The sequence below is a fragment of the Podarcis vaucheri genome (assembly GCF_965113315.1).
Source record: "Podarcis vaucheri genome assembly, chromosome: 10".
Classification (NCBI taxonomy): Eukaryota; Metazoa; Chordata; class Lepidosauria; order Squamata; family Lacertidae; genus Podarcis; species Podarcis vaucheri.
Window position 1 is genome coordinate 7,215,149 of NC_138748.1, and position 26,649 is coordinate 7,241,797.

The window sequence follows — 26,649 nt, forward strand, 5'->3', positions numbered from 1 at the left end:
ATTTGAACAGCAGGTGTGGCTTGATTTCATTGTGGAAATTTGCTGTGGGTTTTTGTTTGTTTGTTTTTTGCAGTTCCCTTGATGGAAGCATGATGTTTTGAGAAATTACTGGGGCTGTTGCTGCTCACAGAGCCATTTTAAGCCTTAAGCTACTTGAATTCCAAGAGGACTAGGCTGGAAGATGCCACTGGATGCAATCAAGAGAAAGCTAAGTGAGCTTAAGTTCAGTTGAAACCAATGGGATTTAAATCCACAGTCAAGCACTTAAGTCCCATTGATTTCATGGTTAACTTTCTCTGGATTGTGCCCACTGTATTTCAGCATTCACCTCCCTTCCATATAGCAGCATCTGACTGGGTCTTTGTGCAGAGTTTTTCCGGATTTTTATTCCACTTTTCAAAGGACTGTCAAGAGCAAAATGTGACTTTCTGGGTCAGCTGCCCATGGACTGCAGAAAATCGTCATCACTGGGACATTTAAAACTGGGCCTAGCAGTTGGGAAACAATTTGAGGTGATTAAACCCCCTCTACACACACAAATGGATAGGGAAAATTGAAGTGTGTTCATCGTTTAAGTTAAATAACTGTGAGCAGTAGCCAATCAGAGGATTAGGCTGGCAACCAGAACTAGCCAGTTAGAAGTGAGGGCTTTAATGATGTAATTGGCTTTTCAATCAGAGAGGGAGAAAAGGCTTTAGTCATCCTGTCCCCAGTTTTCCTGGCCCTGTTGAATACAGAGGATAATAGTCTGGGTGAGCAAGCATAGGATTATGCTATAAGTGCATTATTAAATAATACAGGCATAGGCAAACTCGGCCCTCCAGATGTATTGAGACTACAGTTCCCATCATCCCTGACCACTGGTCCTGTTAGCTAGGGATGATGGGCGTTGTAGTCCCAAAACATCTGGAGGGCTGAGTTTGCCTATGCCTGAAATAATATATACAGTGGTACCTCTAGCTGTGGACATGATCTGTTCCGGGGTGCCGTTTGCACCACGAAAAGTCCACAACTAGAGCGGCACTTCGACGCAAGCACAGAGTGCGATAGAGCACTTCTGTGCATGTGCAAAGTACGCAGAACGCTTCTGCACATGCACGAAGCACGCAGAAGTATACACTTCCGGGTTTGCTGCGTTCGCAAGCTGAGAAGACACAACATCAATCTAACGCAACATGAGGTATGCTTGTATTGTGAGAAGAGGTAAAAAATTGAACCATATGGTTTTTAGACTTGTATTGATTTTTTAAAGTAATTGGTTGGTATTCAATTAAGTTTTACTCAGAGGAGATCTATTAAAATTAATGAGCACATGAAGCGGATCCCACCGCTACTACCAATTGTGGCAGATCCCATGGCTAACACCAATTGAAGGCTTTCAGACAAGACCTACCTGGAGATGCCAGGGATTAGACTTGGGACCTTTGGCGGGCAATGCCTGCACTGTGCAACTGAGCTATGGCCCACCTCATATGAGATGCCAGGAAGGAGATGTTGCGTTGCTTTCACAGTTGACTAAAATAGCAACATAGCAACTTGCTTTTAAATTCTGTTACTGCAAATACTATTGTCATTTAATGTACACTTGTTTTATTTGCAAAATAAAAAAATGTTGTTATTATTAGTTTCTTATGTAGCATCTCAGTGTTGCACAGAACTATAGAGAGTAAAAGAAGCAAAAATAACCCAGTAGGTCCCTGAGCCCTGGGAGATGATCATTTATTGGACAGCCAATGCTGTTTGACATTTTCACAAGCAAGCTTTCAGAGCAACCAGCCAACCAGCCATTCTTTTTTTTTACCCTACATGGTGTGCCGTAGCATTAAACAAAGGAAGCGAAGAATAAATATTTAAATATGTTCAGTAAAAATGTTAATGTATTCACTGCAAGCCAGCCAAGGGGAGAATTCATTGAAAATACCGGTATGGAAAGAGAATTGTCTGTAATGTCAGGTAGACATTGTCTCCCTGGTCTTAAATAGAGTCCTGCAGTTTTATTTGCAATTGTTAGAGCTGCCATGAATAAGTACAGCCCAAGAAATACCCACATAGGAGGTAACCTTTGGGACAGAACAGTAAGCAAGATTAGTTTGTGCATTTTAAAAAGGTTTTATCAGCACCAGCTTTCTCCTTGTATTATTGGAATTTTGTAGGCCTGGGCATTGGAAACAAGGTGATGTGCTGAGGGGACTTGAACTGGGAGATGCCTGGTTCTTTGCATCCCCATGGGAACTTGCCAGAGGAGGGAGATATGAGTTGCACTTCAGTGCAACCACTGCAGCCAGAGGTCAGGTGACTAAAGGGACCAATTGGCTTCTGCCTGATCCCATAAAGCATCTGACTTGGCTCCTCCATCTAAGCAACTCCCTCAGGCATTGTTCCAGACTACCAGTCCCCGTTTACTCCTTAGCCTCTTCCCTGGCTTGACTACCTGCCCAGTTGGTACCTGCCTGTCTGTCTCCAGATCATGAGCCTTGACGAGTCCAGAGGGTCTTCCTCCCTCTCTAATTTCTTACTTGGTAGCCTGGCACCAAGTCCGGTCACATAAATGCTCAATAATTTAAGAAGGTAGGTGTGACAGCCATGAGAAAAGTAGGTGAGCCAGAGCAGGTCTCCTTCAATGGCCAGCCCTTTATGGGGAGCAGGCAAAATAGAAGAGCATATTGTCTATCAGAAAAAGTAATGTGGCTTTCCCTTGCAAGGGCCTGTCCTCAAGTGGCCACGATGTCCAGTCCTCAGCTATCACACAGGGTGTAGACTTCTCTCAGAGTGCTTGCTGCCACCACCTACTAAAAACATAAGATAAGCCTGCTGGATCAGGCCAATAACCCATCTAGTCCAGGATCCAGTGGCTGGACAGATGCTTGTACTACTACTACTACTACTACTATTATTATTAGAGCCCAAGCTAGCCTGTAAGCTAGGCATGAGCGTAGCAGCACTCTGCCCACCTGCAACTCCCAGAAACGGGCATTCAGAGGCATACTGCCTCTGACAGTGGAGGTTGAACATTGCCACCATGGTTGGTAGCCATCAATAGCCCGGTCCTCCATGAAATTGCCTAACTCTCTTTTAAAGCCTTACCATTTGGTGGCCATCATTGCCTCCCGTAGGAACATGTTCCATAGTTGGACTTTGCACAGTGTGATGAAGTGCCTCCTTTTCGCTTTCCTGAATATTACAGGCTTGGAGAAAGCAGTAGGACTCTCCTTTTATACCCTGACTCAAGCATATCTACACCAAATATGTGGAATGAGATAAACAGAAGCAGCTGCAGGCCTGGCCTCCCAGCAGCCAGTATTGCTGTCATGTATTGGGATGGTGTGGGGATGCGGCACAGTAGCAGTGACGCTGGGACAGTGCCAGTGGGGCAGCACTACCAGTGGCGTAGCGTGGGTTGTCAGCACCCGGGGCAAGGCAAGTAATTTGCGCCCCCTAACCCGTGGATTTGCGCCCCCTAACCCTAACCCCCAGATGTTGCAGCCGGCCCCCCCTGCACCCCCCCACGCTACGCCACTGAGCACTACTCTGGCCTCACTGCTGCCTTGCCCCAGACCTGCCCTGTCCTTGTACACAGTGCAAACACACACACACACACACACACACTCCCTGGTGGCCACTCCTGCCTTGGGATCCATCAAGGCCAGAACCCAGAGAGTTAAACAGAAACATAGATTTAATTAAGGAACAGAACATTCAGAACAAGTAATATTTCTCTACAGAGTTCTTACACTGCTAGTTTCCTGATTAAACATCACTGTCTATCTTGAAGTGTCATAACAGCTATCCTAACTCTATTAAATACCATCTCGTGTTCCCCTCAGTCTCTCTTGTCTGTCACAGCCAACCTCCACTCTGTCATTCTCCAGCAGACATTATCAGTCACTCAACTCTAACTCTGCCCAGCTATCCATTCCACTCCACTAATGCCAGTCATTCTTCCACTACCTCCTCAATCACAAGAAGCGATCCCAGGGCCTCCGCCTCCAAAACAAATCCTCCCAGGGCATAGGCAGCTTCCAGCCATGCCTTTCCCAGATGCATAGCGACAAGGAGCTGTGCGGTCTAGCTCACCTGTTTCCTGCCACTGAGATTGGTGGATTTGATATGGTTCATTTATTTAAAATAGTTACCCAATACCTCTGCACTCTGAAGAGAGCCCTCAGGGCAGTTTGCAACAAATACCTTAACACAGTAAGAACTGAGAGCAGGAAAATCTTAAAGGGTATACGTAGAAGCATCATCAAAAGAAGAGCATAGCTGTCAACCTTCCCTTTTTGGCAGGAAATTCCCTTATTCCAGTGCCGTTTCCCGCTGCTATCCTGGATTGTTAGATATCCCGTAGACTGTCCCCGGGACAGGTGAGGCCACTGATCCCTTATTTTCAAATCTGAAAGTTGACAGCTATGAAGAAGAGTATTAAAGCATCATTTACAAATCCTTAGAAGCTTCATGAAATGAAAACGTTTCCCTCTGCTAAAAACTGTTAAAGACAGTCACACTTCCTTCAGGGAAGTGTTTCATAACTGGGCTGCTTCCACCAAAAAAGCCTTGTCCAACCTGCCCAATATGGCAGCAGGGCAGAGAGCAGTGCTTCAGGTGATAACTGCAACTGGCAGGCAGGCTCATGTGAGAGGAAGCAGACCTTCAGATATTCTGGTGCCTCCCTCTTTAGAACAGGGTTGGGGAACTTCAGGCCAGAGAGTCAAATTCATCCCTCCAAGTCTGACCCTCGGAAATCTCCTCAGGTCATATCCCTTGCCCATCCCTACTCCTTGAAATGTGAAGTGGCTGAAATGTGTCCTTGAATGTTGATAATGCATTTTGGTGGCCTCGATGGAGGATATCAGGGAGTGTGTGCCCACTTTCCACACTGGCATTTGTTGCTCTGTCTGCTTTTGCCTCTGGCATGGGACCCTCATTAGGTTGCCCAAAAGAGAATGCTGGGCTGAAAACAATCGGTGGGGCAGCCCAGGCAGGGCAACATTGCTCTCTTGACTTCCCAATGCTGGGTGTCACTACCAAGAGGTACAAGGCAGCGGGGAGTTCAGTGCCGTGTGGGCACAGCAACAGGCACTTCAAATTGACTCTGCCACTGCACCTGAGAACTCCTCACCCCTCCAAAAAAAAAGTCCTGCATGTACACAAATAGCCCTTACGCTGGTTTTAACCCTTGAGTGAGGGATATACGGTTACGGGACAGTTTCCATCCTCACTTCCTCATATCTAGCATAGCTTTAACAAAAATGTTTCAATGGAAGTATGGCAGGGCCGGCCCACCCATGAGGCAGACTGAGGCAACTGTTTTGGGTGGTGGAATCCTGCAGGGTGCCGCCAGAGAAGCAAGGAGAAGCAGCAGCGGCTTCCAGCAAGATCTTGCAGAGCTCTCATGAGATCTTGTGAGGGTTCAGTGAGATCTTACCGGAAGCCTGACCCCTGGTAAGTGAAGCTTTGGCAGGGCAGGGAGACATCACCTTCCCATTTCATCTCAGGGGGCAAAACGGGACAGGCCACCCCGGAACTATGGCATAAAGCCTTTATTCAAGGAACATAAGGTTCACAGGAAGGGAACATCAGGCAGTATTTTCTCACATCATCTTCCTCTGATAGCTGTGTACGTCGCATCTTCTGGCTGCCCCACAACTCCTGGAGTTTCACTGGTGAAGACACATGAGGAAAAGGCCGCGGGAGTGATTGATAGTGGGTGTTAGACGGCAAAAAGGCATCTGAAGGGAAACAAGCTAAGCATACTGAGTTATGTGTTATATCTCCCAATTAAATCATGGCATGCTGGGAGTTAAAGCTGAATTAAAGCTCTTGCACCTATGGAGAATTGTGGGCACAATAAATATTCATGTGATCAGCTGTGTAACATATTGGAAAGGACAGCTGGCTCAGGAGGGTTTGTTGGCTTAGTTTTCTATCGGTTTCTGTTTACATTGCAAAACTATTGTAAGAAGTTATAATCTGCCAGAGGTTATAGTACAGATACAATACAGGTTTGGATTCCCCAACACACACACTCACCTGTTCGCATCTGACATTTACCCAGTGTACAAAAAGAAATGTGAGAAAACAGGCAAGTGACTTTTTACAAAATACAATCTCTCAGCTGTTAGGGGAAATACATACAGAACAGATGAAAAGACACCGTACTTGTAAAAGTGAGAAACATTATTTGTCACTGACACCAGCTTGTAGCGATCAGTGCTTTCTGGGGGCCTGCTGTGATATTAGCCGGAGCTCAGTATGAGTTTAGTGATTTTCTGTCAAGAGAAATAATTTTTGTTTTAAAAAGAAGAAACAGAAAGGTACGGTGTTTTCTTCAGCACCCAGTGTTTCTTCTAACTTTCTGCATGCAAATTTGGAGGGAAACAAGAATATATTAACAACTCGGCATTTTTTATATTGTAATGTTTTATTGTTTTGCTCTTATTTTTCTTGTAATTCCCTTCAATAAAACCATGCAGTGATTTTGGGGTGAGGGTTAAAATAGCACATTGGAAGATTTTCATCCCATGATCTAAAGCAGTGAGAGGGTGCTCTACCCTTCAATGAAGGACACAGCTCTGTACAAATATCCCTTGGTCCTTATGGAGCTCCACAAAAGTGGCCTTCAAAAGATCATAGGACTGAAGTGCCTCATGGTCTGAGGGCATGTGATGCAGCCATCTTGCTGGTGCTGAGCAGCTCTGGCCTGGCCAGTGTCTACATGGGAGAGATTGTCTGGGAATCCTATGTACGGCTCTTTCAGTTCCATGGTGGAAGTTGGGTGACCTGTATAGATGAAATTATAGACATAGATATGTATTATGTCTGTGTGTATGTGGTACATATCTATATCAATAGGTAGATGATAGATATCTTCAAACCAAATATATGTAATTAGCTGCAGCATAAAATAGGATATTCCACTTTTTCTGTTATTGAAGAATAGGTAGTAACATTTCGCCTGATCTTCCCCATTTCAAAACTGCCTTTTGTTCTGGCTTCTGATTCCAGTCCAGCGAGCCCCTTTGGACATACAGAAGGGCATCACTTTACCAATTGGTTTTTCCCATGCTCTGCCTCATTCTGTACTTTATTTACTTCAGAAATTGCTTCTGAAGCTCTTCTGAATTTCAGAAGCCACTTGAGACGCCATGTGGGGTGGCAGCGAATGTGCTGTCAGGGAATGAAAGGATTAGAGTCTCTTGGGGTCTGCGGAACTGACTATAAGCTCCTTTCGATTGGAGAACACACCTGGAAATGGGAGCTGACATAATAGGCAGCTAAAGGTCTCTAAGTCTATAATGGTTTGTAGAACTGTGGGAGACATGATTAATACAGAAGAGAGGTTCATTAGCACTATGGTAATTAATATATGCACTGACTGTTAGTATTTGAGGCTGCAAGTTATACCATCAGTGTTCCTCCCATTCCAAGTGTGAAAGGATGGACGTGGCAGGGAAGAGGCTAAGCAGAACCTTTCTCATGGCAATTCTCCCCCTCATGCAGAGACTTTGTTTAAAAATGCTCTATGCATTTTTGAAATGGGAATAAGTTGTTGTTGTTGTTTAGTCGTTTAGTCGTGTCCAACTCTTCGTGACCCCATGGACCAGAGCACGCCAGGCACTCCTGTCTTCCACTGCCTCCCGCAGTTTGGTCAAACTCATGTTGGTAGCTTCGAGAACACTATCCAGCCATCTCATCCTCTGTCGTCCCCTTCTCCTTGTGCCCTCAATTTTTCCCAACATCAGGGTCTTTTCCAGGGAGTCTTCTCTTCTCATGAGGTGGCCAAAGTCTTGGAGCCTCAGCTTCAGGATCTGTCCTTCCAGTGAGCACTCAGGGCTGATTTCCTTAAGAATGGATAGGTTGGATCTTCTTGCAGTCCATGGGACTCTCAAGAGTCTCCTCCAGCACCATAATTCAAAAGCATCAATTTTTCGGCGATCAGCCTTCTTTATAGTCCAGCTCTCACTTCCATACATCACTACTGGGAAAACCATAGCTTTAACAATACAGACCTTTGTTGGCAAAGTGGTGTCTCTGCTTTTTAAGATGCTGTCTAGGTTTGTCATTGCTTTTCTCCCAAGAAGCAGGCATATTTTAATTTCGTGACTGCTGTCACAATCTGCACCGATCATGGAGCCCAAGAAAGTAAAATCTCTCACTGCCTCCATTTCTTCCCCTTCTATTTGCCAGGAGGTGATGGGACCAGTGGCCATGATCTTAGGTTTTTTGATGTTGAGCTTCAGACCATATTTTGCACTCTCCTCTTTCACCCTCATTAAAAGGTTCTTTAATTCCTCCTCACTTTCTGCCATCAAGGTTGTGTCATCTGCATATCTGAGGTTGTTGATATTTCTTCCGGCAATCTTAATTATGGGAATAAGTAGGAGTAAACAAATGACAATGTAAATGGCACTGAAACTACATGTAAACACGCAGAGGTCCCCTACTCTTATGGTAGCTTCTTGAGAGCCAGTGTGGTTTAGTGGTTAAACTAAATCGTAATCGTAATCTCCTCCACCTGCAGCTGCTGGGTGACCTTGGGCCAGTCACACTTCTTTGAAGTCTCTCAGCCCCACTCACCTCACAGAGTGTTTGTTGTGGGGGAGGAAGGGAGAGGAGAATGTGAGCCACTTTGAGACTCCTTAAGGGGAGTGAAAGGTGGGATATCAAATCCAAACTCTTCCTCTTCTTAGAGCCGAAAGCAACCTGGGATGGTAGGGAAGGGCTTGCTTAATCCTTTCCCATCCAGCCATTTTACTGCTCAGAATTCATTTCCTTAGCTTTTTCTGCTCTTACAGGAATAGCTGCGGCTACCATTATCTTTTCTCCGGCAGAGTGAAAAGCAGCTGGGAAGTGGGGATATTGACTGGAAAATTTGCCAGAGGAGAAAGAATTGAACTGCCCTTCCTGCCCCCTGTAAATCTATTCCTGCTGGTCCTCTGCTCAATACTGCAAATCTCTGAGGCTGCTTTTAGTTTTGGTTTTGGGGGGTTTTTTTAACAAACCAAGGGAACAATACATGTGCAGACACAGGAAATAGAAAAGGAGGGGAAAACAACAGTAAATAAAAGGGGTAGGAAGATACATTGCAAAAAGTGGTTTTTTTAATAAAAAGAAGAAGCAGCAGCAAAGAACCATATAGTTTTTGCAGTTAATGGATGGATGAATTGGCCATCGACAAATGCAGAGCATGAAACAAAAGTTTTACAAACACCAGTAACTGGGGTATTTCGTTCATCTTAAAACAGATGCAAGGAGATGTTAACATGGTGGTATTTACAAACAAGTGATTTCTCCCATGTGCATTTGAGAGGTGATCAAAACCAGTTCTGTACCAATGCCTAGGCTTGCCATGTTTAAAAAAGTAAAAACCAGGACATCCTGTTTGTTTGTTTTTAGTCAAACCATCCGGATATATGGCAGCCCTAGCAATGCCTCCATATAAATTTTCATTGACTCTTAGAACTCATTAGCACAACCTTTTGATCTGCACACTTGAATGGCCCAGGATGAATTATAAAGCTTGTGGGATAATACTCATTTGCTGCTGCTGGGCTGAACACTGCACTTCATTATGTGACTGTAACTGCCTCCTAAAAACTGGAAATAGCCAATCCAAACTGTACTCAGTACATGCCTGACTACAGTCATACCTCGGGTTGAATGTGCTTCAGGTTGAGCGCTTTCGGGTTGTGCTCTGCGGCAACCTGGAAGTAACGGAGGACGTTACTTCTAGGTTTCGCCGCATGTGCAGATGCTCAAAATGACGTCATGCGCGGAAGCGGCAAAACGCGACCTGTGCACATGTAGATGCACCGTCGCGTCTTATGTTCCATTCAGGATGCGAACAGGGTTCCGGAACAGATCCCGTTCACATCCCGAGGTACCACTGTATAGTGGTCAGGTTTTCTCCAGTCTTTTGAGTTCACAGTAGTACAGGACAAAGGAAGCCCTGGCTGACTAAAATCTGTGGCTACTACAGGCCTGTCCAGTAAATCTGTTTCAACTTAGATCCTAGAATTAATAAATCAATAGGGTTTTTTTTAGAGTTTACATATTGTTGTTTTCTTTTAAATTGAATAATTTGCAAATATCCAGACTATCTTGCATTTCCTTAAGTGTGTCTGTAAAGCAGAGCATTAAATCAAATTACAATTTGCTTAATTAAAAGGGCTTCAAATACTAAAGCGCTAGAAATTAATGAGAAGGAATTAATTCTGTACTAAAAGCCACGCATCGCTATTTTGTTTCTTGAAAAAAGCCCTATGAAAGCACTTTTTGCTTGAAAATAAAACTATAGTTCATCAGCAAGTTTCAGAAGTTGTATTCCTGATATTGGCTGAGGAAGTGTTTTAGCATGGGGCAGTGGTGAATTATGTTGCAACGGTTAACATCAACAGGTTTAGATGTAAAAATGGATGGACTTAGAGCTGAAGTTCAAAATTATATTTTCTGAACTTGGGTTGAATCCAGATATTCCCTTCTTCCAGCAGAGAAGCTCCTTGTATTAGAGGGAAGGAACATTTGGATCCAGCCCCTTGTGACAAAATCTCCATTCATTTTCCCATGTTTTTGTTTGCATTCTAAGGACCAAAGGTGCAATCCTGTTGTGCCTACACATGTAAAACAGCATGAAGAGGTGCCACGTAGAAGCTAGAGTAGTCCTGACCTCTCCTGCAGCATTTCTGCTTTGCAGGCCTGCCCCACTATGGCTGGGAGCTTCTCAAGTCCTTCCAGGTCTCTCCTAAAAGTATCTAGCAGCATCCCCTGCGGTCCTGGCACACAGGCTGCTGGAATAAACAGGAGCATGCAGAGCCCTGGAGGAAAATAAGTTGCTTGATGCTCCCAGGTTAGGCATGGAAAGCCATTCTGTGGTGTGTGTGGCCTGGTTGTGATGCAACACACTGCATACTGCAAAGGTGACCCTGGGTTTTCTGTTCACAAATCAGTGCTTCATATATATAAGAGAAATTAACAAATCTTAGGTTGTGCCTGCAATGTCTAGTTACCTTTTGCCTTCAATATGCTTTTTCTCTCAAACTAGCTTTGGGATGCTTGCCTCTTTGTGCAATATTTACAAGCATTCCATATTTGTTTAATTTTACCTCCTCATTTGCATTGTACCGTAAGAGGAATCAGCAGAGGACAATCATAACCTTTTTCATTGGACAACTTTGTGATATACCCAGCATGATCAGTCCTGGGTGGGGTTACAATCCCTGTGGAAGAGCAGTTGTGTAGTTTGGGAGTGCTCCTTTATCTCAACCCGGGGTACTACTTCCGGGTTAGTGGAGTTTGTAACCCGAAGAGTTTGTAACCCGAAGTACCACTGTGTGTGTGTGTGTGTGTACAGTGGTACATCGGGTTACAGACGCTTCAGGTTACAGATTCCGCTAACCCAGAAGTAGTACCTCAGGCTAAGAACTTTACCTCAGGATGAGAACAGAAATCGCATGGCGGCAGCGGGAGGCCCCATTAGTTAAAGTGGTACTTCAGGTTAAGAACAGTTTCAGGTTAAGAACGGACCTCCAGAACGAATTAAGTTCGTAACCCGAGGTACCACTGTCTGTGTGTGTGTGTGTGTGTGTGTGTGTGTGTGTGTGTTGCCAATGAGAAAGGGTGGAGCAGAAATTTCCTAAACCAAAAAGTAAAAAAATGTAAAGTCCTTTGAATCTCTGCTCTTCCAACTGAACTTTAGTCAGCTAAATGGACGGCAAAGGGGAAATGCAGGAAAGGAAGGACATTGTCTCCTGGTTCATCTTGAAAAGAAGACTTATCCCTAATGAATGTCACGACTTCCAAACTGATGGTGGATACTTTACTTTGTTATCGGCATAAGCTCCAATAATGCTGATTTAGCTGTTGAGTTTTTAGACAGAAACCCAAGCGCACTGAAGTGGACGTGCATTCGGGGGGGGGAGCTGAATGCTGCAGCTGCTTACAAAGCACAGTAAGACCGTCTAGACATTTCCCAGTGGAACCCATTTTGCCTACATGCAAACATTGGTTTACTTCCTTGTACCTCCTATCTTGTATCAACTGCCGTTTTAGGTTAACTGTGCGGGTATATATATTTTTCCTTTTCTTTTCTAGCTGTACCCCATAAAATAGGCCGGATAATTGATGGAAGCCCCGCTGATCGCTGCGCAAAGCTCAAAGTCGGAGACCGGATCTTAGCTGTGAATGGCCAGTCTATTATTAACATGCCTCATGCAGATATTGTGAAGCTAATTAAAGATGCTGGTCTTAGTGTAACTCTTCGCATCATTCCTCAGGAGGGTAAGTAATTGACCCTTAAAACCCTGGAGGAAAATAGAAGTAGCAACCAATTAATCTGAACTGCACCCCTGGGAAAGTGAGGAAGTTTTTATATGTGCAGCCAGTGCGTGGCATTATATAAATGTTACTGCTGGATCCCCGCAGACCTTGCTAGAAGAGAATCTGAGCCCTTCAAAAACACTTCAAATGGCAAAAGTATCTGTGAACCACCAGGAGAGGCCTTGATGAAGCACTGCAGGGTCTGCTCCTTTGCCTCCTGGGAGAACTAACATTATACAGCAGTTGGAAATAATCACTAGCGTCCCCTGTTCCATTTTCACCCCACTTTACATAATTGCAACTCCACTGACGTCAGCTCTGCTTGGTTTTTTCCCCTCCCAGTTGTGCAACTGAGAACAGATTCAAAACCACAGGAGCACAAACAGAATGACTCTTCAGCATTAGGAACTTGTCCTTCCAATGGTTTTGTACCTTGTGTACTCACAAAGTGGGTGTTAAATTCTGCCCAAAATATGAGGAGAGCATTCTGATCTAATGGCGGTAATTTTGCTCATACCTTATTGCCTGGAAAGGCATAAATTCATCCTCCTTCCCCACTGAAAGCAACATAAGATATAGATTTTCCCTCCCCCTCCCGTTTATCAGTTTGTCTTATGTCACTGAATAAAAATATTTTTAAAATATAATATTTTTCACCATTTTATTAACTTAAAGAGGCTGGATTCAAAAGTTTGTTGCACATTTATCACTGAAATCAACATGAAAAAATCACAATGTTCCATTAAAATAAATGAAAATCAAGTTTGACTAACTTCATCTGGATCAAACCCAATGATAGCAAGACTGGCACTACCATTAGGCATGATGAATGGCCCTCCTTGCTCAGAAGGTTAACGGGCCGCTAGCAAATGATTGGTCATTTTCATTTATTATATTTTTACCATTGTGAGACATGCTCTGGATTTTTTTGCCTCTAGTACAACAATGTCTCTGGCCCTCCCCACTGATAAATCACAGTTCTCTGTTGTTGTTGTTGTTGTTGTTTTTCTTCTATAAGAAAACTTACCTTTCAAGAAGGCTGGGGGCACTTTGGGGGGTGGGGCTTAGAACCCTCTGAAGGCAAATCAAGTGTCTTCCTTAACTGCATCATGTGAAGGGCCATTGCTCAGTGATAGAGCACATGCTTTGAATGCGAAAGCTCCCAGGTTCAGTACCTGGCATTCTCCAGGTAAGGCTGGGACATTTTCCTGCCCAAAGCCCTGGAGAGCTGCTATTAGTCAGTGTAGACTAAGCTAGATGGGACCAATGATCTGACTTGATATAAGGCAGCTTCCTGTGTCGTTTGCAACCCAGTGCTGCTCCCCTACCCAGTTCCTGAATTTTGGTACTGATAGCTAGCAGTGGGTAGCTGGACAGCAGCACTTACCTGATGCCCCAGTGCTGGCATTGCTGCAGGGCCCCAAGAGAGGGAGGGGCAAGGAGGTGATGAGGTTGGCACAGTGCAAACACATCGACAGGAACACTGGATTGGCTCTAACTGTGTGTTTGCACCACACTGACCTCTCTCTTGTTATGCCTCAGCAACCCCTGCTGCTGCTGCTGCTATGGGCTTATGCAGAGATAAATATGGTTGCAGACTATGCAAGACAGATTGGAGAAAAACACATTTCTCTCTAACCATCTCTGCCCACAAAGCAATCAACATTTGGCGCGAGAATTGGGTTCTTAGAGGTACAGGGAAAGGAGATGAGTTCTGTTTCATTAAGTAGTCTGTGTAGCTTTACATCCCAGTAGCACAATACTAAAAGACTAGAGATGTTGAATACATAAGTTGTGTGATTCTGTAGCAGTCTGTGTTTCTGCATGGATAACTTCTTTGCTTCCTGGATATATTTTCCCTATTGGAAGTGCTACAGTATGAAAAAGAACACTATATCACATACACATTTACAAATATCTGTTAATATCTTATGCACCTAAGAGGGGCTGACCTTGTTTGGCAATGGCAAATGTTTAGCTGAGTTCAAAGGCAGCTGATCTAGCCTACATAGTTTTGCTTTCCTGCCTGTTTTATTTGTCTAAATGTGCACTGCCCAACAGATTCAAAATGGATAATAGCAATTGTACATTAATAGCTTGCTAGATATTTAGGTGCTTAGAAGTTGAACAGAGCATGGAGAATAGAAGAAGGAAAACCTAAGAAAACTGCAAAGAATATTGTGGCGCCTTAGAAGACTGACAAAGATTTACTGTGACATGGGTTTTTGTGAAGTTGGGCTAAGAAAAAGCAGGGTTTTTCTGAAGATGTCTCTGTTAACCCTACTCTCCTCCACTCATTCAAATGCATTAGTTCTATTCCAGTCCAAATCCTTCATCCCCTTCTCGCTGAGTAAATTAGGCTGCAATCCTGTGCACACTTCCTCATGCACATGAACCCTGTGGGAAGTCTGTGATTGGTCTGTTAGTCATTCAAAACAGATCTTGAACATAAATTTGGGAAAGCTATTATCTGTGGCCAAATGGTTTTGAATCCAAGCAAGATTTCTCTCTTCCAGTTCCCTTTCCTTTCACTGTCATCTTCCTCTCCTCCTTACATCATGCTTCACAGGTCCAGGGGTCCAGATTTGAAACCTTGCATGAGCATGATACTATCTATGAAAATCTTCCATCTGATACTGTTGTGCTCACGTTTTAGACGTGTGGGCCTAAGCTGTCTAAAGTTTCTACTGCAGAGCTGTAGCTCTCATTTTCTCTCTTTTTCTCAAAATGGAACCTTTCCATATTTCTCTCTGCCCTTGGAAGGAACTCTGAGAAATGAAATGTGTATGTCAATTCCAACTGGGTTTTGAATAACACGCATGCCAGCCAGAGCAGGATGAGATTTCAAACACGATCAGATGAAGCTTTCTAAGTTCAGGTGTCTTAAAATCTAATTACAAGCCATGATAATAAAAGCAACAGAACATAAATTGCCTGAGATGGGGTATGACACAGCAATGATTGCCTCCCGTTGCCCTTTACTAAATGCCACGCGGTGACAGCTCTCTAATCACCAGTCTTCCGTTATGCAGAGCTGAACAGCCCAGCTTCCGCACCCAGCTCAGAAAAACAGAGCCCCATGGCACAGCAGCACAGCCCCATGGCTCAGCAAAGCCCCCTATCCCAGCAGAGCCCCATAACACAGCCAGCGCCTCCACAGCCTCTCCAGTCCCAAGGACACGAAAACAGGTAAGGAAAGAGCAGGTGATCCAGCATTCTGCTTTCTCCAGGTATACAATGAAAGACTGTGATTCCCTAATGGTGGGTTTGGGAGGCCCTTTGGGGGAAGTGAAGGGGGCGGCTGAGATGTAGTCAACATTTTGGCTCAGATCAGAATAGCCCTCCCACAAACAGAAGGGCTCTTTCTGTTCGCAGAAAGGACCGTGATCAGGAGAGGCTCCCACTCATGGAAGGAGAAGGGAGCAGTTCCCCCCAAGTCTTCTCTTCTGTTTCACTCCCCACATTGTTCCTGAGCATATTTTTAAGGAACAGAAGGAGCTACAGGGAGTAAGTCAGGGAAGTACCTCCCCAACTCTTTCTGTGAGAGGGACCATTCTTTGAGCAGAATTCCTCTCACGGGCTACCGGCATCCAGCCCTTTATGCTAATGAAACAGTGCATAATTTGGCGATTACGTATCTCTTGCTGTGAGTGGAACCTAGCGCAAATGGCACTTTGCCTATGTAGTAATTGCCAAAGCTTTCATTTAATGACTTTTGACATGATTTTACCTTATTCATGTTAAGAATTCTTATGGTACTGCCTCAGAATATTACATCACTGGCTGCACTACCCGATTCCTGACAATATGACTTGCATTGTTGTCATAAAACACCTTATCATGTGAAAATGGTGCACAAAAGTTACTTTGATCAGAAGTGGTCATGAGGGTCAAATATGGTTATGATGCTGTTCCATCTTTTTAATCTTAAAATTGACTCCCTCTCATGAGCCACACAAACAAACCAGTATTAGAAATCATTTTCTCAAGCAAATTTACAGCTTTCTTGGTTTATAGCAGATCATTAATCTCCAAATCATTTCTCCATGTTAGTTACCAATCTACTTTTTTGTATCCTTCATGGACACAAGTAAGAAAGCTCTACCTTAAGAGAAAGTATCAGGTTAAAACTTCTATGGCCATTTTCTAATTTCCAGACAATTATATTTTGTCCTTGAATTAACTTTCGTCTTGTAAAATGTGACCTAATACATTATCATTATAGTCATTCACATCATTGATTTACCAATGTACCTCGTCCAAACCTTGACCCAACAGTAAATGACAGTTTCCAAGTTCCTACACAGTGTTATAAAAAGGACTAATTAGTTGTGGTTCAAGTACAATGCTCTGTATGTCATATTCATTTAACACTCCTACAAAATTAAGGCTGCAATCCTAAACACACTTAACTGTAGAAGCAAGTTCCTTTGAAATCAGTGGGGTTTACTTTTAAGTAATGTGCTGAAGACTGAGATGCTAATGATCCAAAATCTTTATAAGGTACTTTAAGAAAGCTACTTTAGGTGCATCCAGTGGGAGCTTTTGATTGTTAACTTCTTATACTTTTTGGAGAGCAGACCTCCTGATGCCTTAGCACAAACTGCTTCTGAACATATTTTCCATTTCAAAAGATTGTAGGGCATGATCTGAAGGAACCCAGTGCACCAACTTTGCTGAAGCCAAGTAGGCTTGGCTCAGGATGGGAGGCAATCTTCTGTTCCTTGTGTATGTTGCCTTGGGTTCCAGGACAGAAGAACAGTAAGGCATAAATGTAAAATAGAAATAAAGAAATGTTGCTACTACAAAGGATGAGGTTAAAGAAACACAGGATCAGAACTTCTGTAGGTGGGTGAAACTAGTTGTTCAATTCTTTGGATCCTTGACATTGAGTAGAGAACAGCTCAGTTTCATGTGGCCTTTGAGCTAATGTCATCTGGGTGGCAAGAAGAGAGAAAAGGGGGAAAGGGGTGGCTGAAAGAGTGGAGAAATGTGGGAGAAAGGGAGTGAAAGGCGTAGCAGAGAGGGAGAGAGCGATGGCAGACTGGGGGTGACCCTACGCCAGGCACAGGCAAACTCGACCCTCCAGCTGTTTTGGGACTACAATTCCCATCACCCCTAGCTAACAGGACCAGTGGCCAGGGATGATGGGAGTTGTAGTCCCAAAACATCTGGAGGGCCAAGTTTGCCTGTGCCTGCCCTGCACACTTTTGACTGACCTTTGAAGATGCATGTGAATTTTTATGCAGAGTTATTTTTAAAATATGGAAAGGGAAACATTGCAATAAATGCCCACATTTATTTTATTTAATCTTCAGGGCAAAACTAGACAAACATTTACATTGCGCTTTCTGAAAATGAGTGTGCATGGGTCTTGTTCTTAAGGGAGTGATGTCTAGTGACACACCAGCTTCAAAGAATGAAGGTACTGCCAGTCTGGACTACACTAGAGCACAGGTGTTCCCCCGTAACAGCAGCCATTTGAGACAAAGCACCTACAGCTACCGTAGGACAATCAAAGAGGGAGAATAAGTATGTCCTCACCAGCAACAGCTAGAGAGGATGGCGCAGGCAGTGCAAAACAAAAAAAAAGGCTGACTGCCCAGCTACCACCAGTCACATCTGTCTGAGCCGCTCACAGTCTCCACTCACCATTTACCAACCGTGGGCATCATGCTTCTAACTATCACCTTGATCTGGTATGATCCCTCCTGACACAGATCATTTCCCACCCAATTCAGTTCAACTCATTTTGCAACCCAGAAGTTTGCTTTTCTTGAAACGTATTTAACAGCTACCAAGTTTTCAGTTTAAAGAATGCCTCACTAAGGTTCCAGCGTAACAATTCTTTATTGCTTAGTTATAGGTCAGAGGTAAAAGCACGGCAGGATGTGAAGCCCGACATCCGACAACCTCCCTTTACAGACTATAGGCAGCCTTCAACGGACTATCGGCAGCCTCCATTAGACTACCGACACCCTCCAGTTTTGGATTACCAGCAACCGCCACCTCTGGACTACCGACAGCCTCCGTTGATAGACTACAGGCAACATTCTCCTGACACCAGGCAATACCCTTTATCAGATTACAGGCAGCCCCAGGTATCTGTCTGTTTGTATCTATCGTTCTAATAACGTTTTTCCATTGAACCAAGCCCAAAGCCATTCACGATGAAGTTTGATACTTCTGTCTGTTGATATTTAATTGAAGTCTCAAACCTAGTGGTTTGCATGCAGGAAAGGAAAAGAGATACCATTCAGGGGTAGCGCATGGGCTTGGCGTGTAGAAGTTTCCCAGGCTCAATCCCTGACTTGCCCACATAAACAAAGGCAATGGGAAAGGGCTCTGCCAGAGACTCTGGAAAGCTGCTGCCAGTTTGAGTAGACAATACTGGACTAGTTGGACCAATGGTCTAATGAGTTAGTATAAGGCAGATGCACAGGATCAATTAAATTTTGAATGCATTGATATGGGCAGTATCCAACTAACATGTTCCTCTGCACAAGGATTTCTACTTGTGCAGTGGGCCTTCCCCCAGTTTCCTCCCCTCCTCCCCAAATCTGCTCTGGAGGATTGGGGCAGGGGGAATCCTAGAACAGATTTTGCTACTTTGGTAGAGTTGCCATATTTCAAGAAGTAAAAAATCTGGACGATCAGGGGCCCAGCAAAAGTTGTTGAGCTTTTGATCACCAAAGAAGTTGTTGAGCTTATTTCGGGCAATCACCACAAGGAGCCACCGGCCACTGAAGCTGCACTGAACTGCGCTCAGCTCCACAATCAGCTTCCTCTTCCTCCTCCTGTCACCGCCACCGGCTGGGGGCTGCTTCTCCCCTCCTTCCCCTCCACAGCAGGAGGAGGAGCCGGCCAGTAGAGCTGTGCTACACTCAGCTCCATGCTTGACCTACTCCACCCCCTGATTGTTCTGAACATTGGGGAGAGCACCCCCAAACTGGAGGGGCAGCAGAGCAGGGCCCCTAGGAGTTGGCTCCTATGGTGTGGATAAGCCCCAAGATCAAACCTCTCCATTCTGAAGGAAATCAGCCCTGAGTGCTCACTGGAAGGACAGATCGTGAAGCTGAGGCTCCAATACTTTGGCCACCTCATGAGAAGAGAGGACTCCCTGGAAAAGACCCTGATGTTGGGAAAGATGGAGGGCACAAGGAGAAGGGGACGACAGAGAATGAGATGGTTGGATGGTGTTCTTGAAGCTACTAGCATGAGTTTGATCAAACTGCGGGAGGCAGTGGAGGACAGAAGTGCCTGGCGTGCTCTGGTCCATGGGGTCACGAAGAGTCGGACACGACTAAACGACTAAACAACAACAAATTCCTCTGTGGGGAAGCATTCAGACATGCAATCCTCCCTCACCCTATAGCCTAGGGAAAGCTTTCCTGCTTGGTTTTGCTAATTTTATAAAGTGGGCCTGAAAGGAGGGGGAAAGGAAATTTACAGAGGGAAAGAGAGATTATTAATGCATCATGTATAATTCAGATTGAGAGTGCCTTGGTGATTCAGAAGGGCAAGAAAACTTCTGTTTATGTATACGTTTTCTAAAAAAAATTAAGAGAAGTGTTTAATACCCTCAAAATCTCCTTCACAGCGTTATCTCCAATCCACAGTTGAAATACTTAGAGTTAAGCTGATTTGCATCCCAATCATATAACCATTTCCATGGATGTATGTCCCATTTATTTCACTAGGATTACTTCCAGGTAAATATACTCCAGCCTCCTTGGTTTTCTTTCCACTGACCAATCTGCCTGGGACAGATCTTAAGGAGCCACCATAAAGCTATGGTTTGTGACACTGATTCGCCATAGGTATTGGCACACCCCATTCAAATTGCTTATCTGCTGATATAATGGCTGCATTCAGACATCTCCCCCAAAGCTGCAAAAACATAAAAAAACAGCCATGTACCCAGATCAGATACTTACCAGATAACAACAGCCTGTGTGGAGAAATAAGTACACTCCTTTCCTCTTCAATACACATCAAAGGCTGAAAACACAACTGCCAGATTTGCATGATTCTTCCCAGTAAAAAAAAAACAAAAAAAAAGAATGAATGATCATTGGAATTGGACCTTTTTGAGTATCAGCCTCCATGTGGACTACATGTATCACACATAATTTTAGATCCCTGCTGCCAACTAGTAAGTGTTTGAACCAGGCTGTAGCATCAAACATTAAAACAGATGTTGGGAACATTTGGCCTTTACAGATATTGCCGAACTACAACTTCCACCATCCCAGGCCACTGGCCATGTTTGCTAGGGGTGATCGGAGTTGTAGTTCGGCAACATCTGGAGGGCCAAAGGTTCCCCATGTCTGCAGTAATTCAAGCTGAGTCACAAGTATTTTCATTTAATTTAGCTTTGGGTTGAAAATTGTAGCCTCGATAAAGAAAATCGCTCTCCATTCATTAAAATGATTCATTTCCCCCCTGTTCTTTGACCATACAGGACTTTGATTATTTTACTGTGGACATGGAGAAGGGAGCCAAAGGATTTGGATTCAGCATTCGAGGAGGAAGAGAGTACAAAATGGACCTCTATGTGTTGAGGTTGGCAGAAGATGGGCCAGCAATAAGAAACGGAAGAATGAGGGTAAGCTGGGTTGAAGAGGCGGGAGCTAGCAGAGGTACTTGAAAGGAACGGCACAGTCCAAACCCACAATCTTGCAGGATTAGAGAGTTTGGATTTGGCAGATCTTGGGCTGTCCCAGTTTAGCAGTGGCTCGCCAGTCTAACGTAAGACAGTGTGAGTCCCCAAAAGGGGAAAGGGCAAGGAGAGACTTCCAAACCCCTTTCAGGTTTGTCATGTGACCAGAAACCTGGTGAAACGTACACTGGTGGTCTACGTCATTGAATCATGGAACCACAGAATTGTAGAGTTGGAAGGGACCCCAAGGGTCATCTAGTCCAACCCCCTGCAATGCAGGGATCTCAGGTAGATCATGCATGACAGATGGCCATCCAACATCTGCTTAAAAACCTCCAAGGAAGGAGAGTCCACAACCCTCCCAAGGGAGACTGTTCCACTGTCAAACTATTAGAAAGTTTTTCCTCCTGTTTAGTAACTTGAAGCCATTAAGTCATATTCACCCTGAATTGAGTTTTTACTAGGGGTGCACTATGGTGGCTTTCTATACTACTACTACTACTACTAATAATAATAATAATAATAATATTTTTTAACTATTTATACCCTGCCCATCTGGCTGGGTTTCCCCAGCCACTCTGGGGAGCTTCCAACAAAATATTAAAACACAATAGTCCGTCAAACATTAAAAGCTTCCCTAAACAGGGCTGCCTTCAGGTGTCTTCTAAAAGTCTGGTAGTTTTTTTTTCTCTTTGACATCTGGTAGGAGGGTGCTCCACAGGGCAGGTGCCACTACCAAGAAAGCCTTCTGCCTAGTTCCCTGTAATTTGGCTTCTCGTAGTGAGGGAACCGCCAGAAGGCCCCCAGCGCTGGACCTCAGTGTCAGGGCAGAACGATGGGGGTGGAGACGCTCCTTCAGGTATACTGGACCGAGGCCGTTTAGGGCTTTCAAGGTCATCACCAACGCAAACGTACTGGTTGCTCTGCAACTATCATTGAACAAAGTCAAACGTACTTTGAAGAAAGCATGTGGAGGCTCAGGATGTCAGGCTGTGATTTTGTGTACACTTACTTGAAAATAACTCCCAGCCAGACTCAAAGCATATAGGACTTTGCTGCATGAATGCTGCCCTGCAACTTTTTCTCTTAAGCCTCTCCCTCTCCAGAGTCTTGAGGTGGGACTTGCCCATGCCTTCAAAGTATAGAGTCTTGAGCTGGGATTTATGCTATAGCTCCTCATCTGGGAGGGAGCCTCATTGACCTCAGTGAGCCTTCCTTCTGGCGAAACACGTCGTACAGTATAGGATTGCATTGTCAGAAAGTTAAAAAGCTGCCTGTGCCTGATTACTCATGCATAATAGTCCATGGAGCTCATCCAAATGTTCAGCGGCTGCTCTTTCTTCTTGATGCAGGAAATAGCTTCTCTTAATGTAAAGTTATTTTTAGCTCTGGAAACCATAATTTTGCAGTGATCTCTATGCAACAAAGGGTTTTCTCGAGAATTAATCTATGAGACAGCACTCAGGGACTTGAGAAGGGCAATATTTAAATATTAACTACCAGCCTATAGAGTATTTTGTTTACTTTTTTATTGCAAAAGAGAAAACTATGTATTTGTTGTTGGGCTTTGTGTGAATGATCAGAAAGAGAGCGGAGAACTAAAAATAGATGCATTCATAACCATTCCAAAAGTGCTGTCCTTAAATAGGGAAGAAGTAACACAAAGATAAACAAGTCTCTTCCATCATGCATTGTGGATTTGATGATGCCTCTACTTCCTGATACCCCCGGGTTTGTTTGGCAATTTCTTTCTGACAATATATAAGCATCTTATCGGGGGGAAACCTGACATATCTTGCACCTTTCATTCATGACATTCTGAATTGGGGGCAGGGAGGTAATCTTCCTAATTCTACACTCACTCATGCTAGCTATAGTCCTCCTCCATTCTGAAGCCAACTAATTAAAGATTGGTTGAGGGAGTTTCTTTAGATTACAGCAATGTCACTGAATGTTATTTCCACGAGAAGGACAGAGGCATGAGTAACTCTGTCATCTTTGTATTATATACAGGCACAAGGACACACGTTACAGAAAGCTGCATGAAGTCATAGATGTAGGTGCTTCATAAGAATGTCTCTGTCTCCTGCAGACTTGAGCATGGGCCAAAATTGCCCATGCCTTCAAAGTATAGGTGGTGCTTGAGCTATTGAGGAGCTAACTCTGGTGGTTTCCAAACACTTCACTGTAAATGAGTGCTTTGGGGAGTGTGTAGCCTTTTGCATCGCACAGTGAGAGTTTGTCATCATCAATAAAGCATTACCCCAAAGCATTCTACCCTGAGGTATCTGTGAGTCAGAGAAGGCTGCAGTTGGCTGGGATACTGGAGCTCATTCAGCAAACTCATGCGAGAGAGAAAAGCAGGTGAATAAAAAGAAACAGCAATCCTGCGTTTAAGACGATGTGCAAGAGCCTCTTTGGTGAGGCTCACTGGATGGGTCAATAGACTCAGTACAAACAAACGAACTAAGAATGATGGGTACACAAGACTGATGGAACTGAACTCATCAGAGATTAGAGAAGAGGTGTTCATTTATAGAAGAAACACTGGGAACACCAAAGGGTAAAAAAACAATTGAAAGTGCAGCCGGGAACAGAAAGCAAACAGAATGCATTTGTATTCAACAAGTGCAACAGATCAAAGCCTCCTGGGTGCTGAGAGCAAAATTACAGTACAATCTCATTTTCTAGTTGCCCCAGACATTCGGCTAATAAGATATTTGAGTAAACAGAACTCTTTACTTAGGTTACATTGATATAGAGATATTCAAGTCAACATACAGCCAATTCAAATTACCTGAAGGTGTTTTCTTTTCTGTAATCAATGTTTCTGATATGACGGTGCTCTAGTGGTTAGGAGCAGTAGACTCGTAATCTGGTGAACTGGGTTTGCTTCCCCGCTCCTCCACATACAGCTGCTGGGTGACCTTGGGCCAGTCACACTTCTCTGAAGTCTCTCAGCTTCACTCACCTCACAGAGTGTTTGTTGTGGTGGAGGAAGGGAAAGGAGATTGTTAGCCACTTTGAGACTCCTTAAGGGAAGTGAACGGTGGAATATCAAGTCCAAACTCCTCCTTCTTCTTCTTCTATTCAACATGTTTCTCTGCTGCTAAGGAGTCTAGCAGTTTCTGCCAATTCCTGAAATATGAGTGTCATGTTTGAAAGCTTATCAGCTGCTAACTATCTTAGCCCTATGTGTCCAGCTTGCATACATCATGGGCTCTGTTCAGAGTTTCTAGTGAATGTGCAGAGGATGTCGGGGCCAGCCAGCGGGCACAGTCTTGCCCACCTTGCTCCATGTACCCATTGCACACACTCAGCCCATCAGCCTAGAAGGTCACTGGGTGACCTTGGGGCAAGTCACCTGCATCTCCAGCCTAACATGCCCCAACAAAGTTGTTGTGAAAATCTCCGAGGATAAGTATAGTGCCCTGATCATTTTGGAGACAGAGAAGTTTACAGAGGCTGTCTATAAATATATAATCATGAACTAGGAAGCCACTCGCAATTAAGATAGTTCCTGCCTGAAAATTGTGCATCGCCTGTGGTCTGAATCATACATTTAAGTTAATCTGCTTCTAATAAACCTCAAAACTCACGATCTATGTTTAACCATCCTTTGTTTTCTGAAGCAGACTCTGAAGGCATTTGAAGGACTTTATCCTAATTCCCTGCTTCATATATCATTATCCAGTTTTAGCAAAACTGGCCTTGGATTCTGACTGCTCTGATAATTCTTGAAACTAAATTGAGCACTAATGCCTTAGTTACACAGCACACAAAAGTGTGGCAAGGCACCAGTTTGCTAGCTTTCCACAAACACTAGTCCCAAGCAGGCTTGTATTGACAAAGAGACATAAATTGGCCAGATTTATTGTATACACAACAAAGAAATGCAAAATGAGTTCCTCTAGGATGCTAAATCTGTTTCAGCTGTGCAGTTGATGCTATCATAAATCAGAAGCAAATAGGTGATCCATTATACAGTATCTTTACACAAACTGAGGACAATCCACAGAATCTATTTCAGGAAAAATAAAAGGGAAGGAACAAGATTGCTGTTATATATGGTTGACTTGATTCTCCAGAACAACTTGGGTTGTCTTGTTAGAAATGTCTTTAAAATCTCATGGGTCAGAGGAAATCTTTAACAGCATCCACAAAAGAAAGGTCAGCTAATAATCTCAACTTTTAATGTAACTTTTTTTAAAAAAATGAAATTTCAAGCAGAATTGTTTTTGAGACTGCATTATCTGCTGGAGTTATACACACTTTGGGCTCTGTGGAGAGGATTAGCATGACCATTGGTAAATTATACATTGTTGTTGTTTAGTCATTTAGTCGTGTCCGGCTCTTCGTGACCCCATGGACCAGAGCATACCAGGCACTCCTGTCTTCCACTGCCTCCCACAGTTTGGTCAAAAATTATACATTAGTGTTCTGGAATAAGTTATTTAAATTATAGCTCTCATCTAAGATGCTGCGCAACATTCATGCTTTAAGGCTTCTGCCATTAGAATATCACAGGCAGTAATCTAGAAAACATTGCTGCCTCACATTAGTGCAGCATGCTCCATACCATAAAAATAAGGGGCATTGTAATGATATGCTATAGCTCAAAATATCCTTCCTGGAGATAATAATAATAATAATAATAATAATAATAATAATAATAATAATAATAATAATAAATGAATAAATAAATTATTATTTGTACCCCGCCCATCTGGCTGGGCCTCCCCAGCCACTTTTAGTGTTTTTTGGTTTCCATAGAAACCAAAAAACACTAAAATATCATACATTAAAAACTTCCCTGAACAGGGCTGCCTTAAGATGTCTTCTGAATGTCAGGTAGTAGTTTATCGTTTTGACATCTGATGGGAGGGCGTTCCACAGGGCGGGCGCCACTACCGAGAAGGCCCTCTGCCTGGTTCCCTGTAGCTTTGCTTCTCGCAATGAGGGAACCGCCAGAAGGCCCTCGGCGCTGGACCTCAGCGTCCGGGCAGAACGATGGGGGTGGAGACTCTCCTTCAGGTATACTGGGCCGAGGCCGTTTAGGGCTTTAAAGGTCAGCACCAGCACTTTGAATTGTGCTCAGAAACGTACTGGGAGCCAATGTAGGTCTTTCAAGACCGGTGTTATGTGGTCTCGGCGGCCGCCCCCAGTCACCAGTCTAGCTGCCGCATTCTGGATTAGCTGTAGTTTCCGAGTCACCTTCAAAGGTAGCCCCACGTAGAGCGCATTGCAGTAGTCCAAGCGGGAGATAACTAGAGCATGCACCACTCTGGCGTGGCAGTCCACAGACAGAGAGGGTCTCAGCCTACGTACCAGATGGAGTTGGTAGACAGCTGCCCTGGATACAGAATTGACCTGCGCCTCCATGGACAGCTGTGAGTCCAAAATGACTCCCAAGCTACACACCTGGTCCTTCAGGGGCACAGTTACCCTATTCAGGACCAGGGAGTCCTCCACACTAGCCCGCCCCCTGTTCCCCCAAAACAGTACTTCTGTCTTGTCAGGATTCAACTTCAATCCATTAGCCGCCATCCATCCTCCAACCGCCTCCAGGCACTCACACAGGACCTTCACCGCCTTCACTGGTTCTGATTTGAAAGAGAGGTAGAGCTGGGTATCATCCGCATACTGATGGACACCCAGTCCAAACCCCCTGATTA

At 44.1% G+C, this 26,649-nt stretch overlaps 1 protein-coding gene across 17 annotated transcripts in view; it reads left to right on the plus strand.

The window, feature by feature from the left end:
* MAGI2 (membrane associated guanylate kinase, WW and PDZ domain containing 2) overlaps positions 1-26,649 on the plus strand; it is a 621,598-nt gene that overhangs the window by 552,227 nt on the left and 42,722 nt on the right. For 15 of the 17 annotated variants that reach the window (XM_082239441.1, XM_082239456.1, XM_082239451.1 and 12 more), the window contains 4 exons: positions 12,088-12,273; positions 15,345-15,501; positions 18,173-18,413; positions 20,777-20,920. In XM_082239441.1, coding sequence (XP_082095567.1) covers positions 12,088-12,273; positions 15,345-15,501; positions 18,173-18,413; positions 20,777-20,920 — 728 coding nt within the window. Of the gene's footprint in view, positions 1-12,087; positions 12,274-15,344; positions 15,502-18,172; positions 18,414-20,776; positions 20,921-22,987; positions 23,247-26,649 lie in introns of those variants that run through there. The other 2 variants (XM_082239447.1, XM_082239452.1) reach the window with 2 other exon arrangements.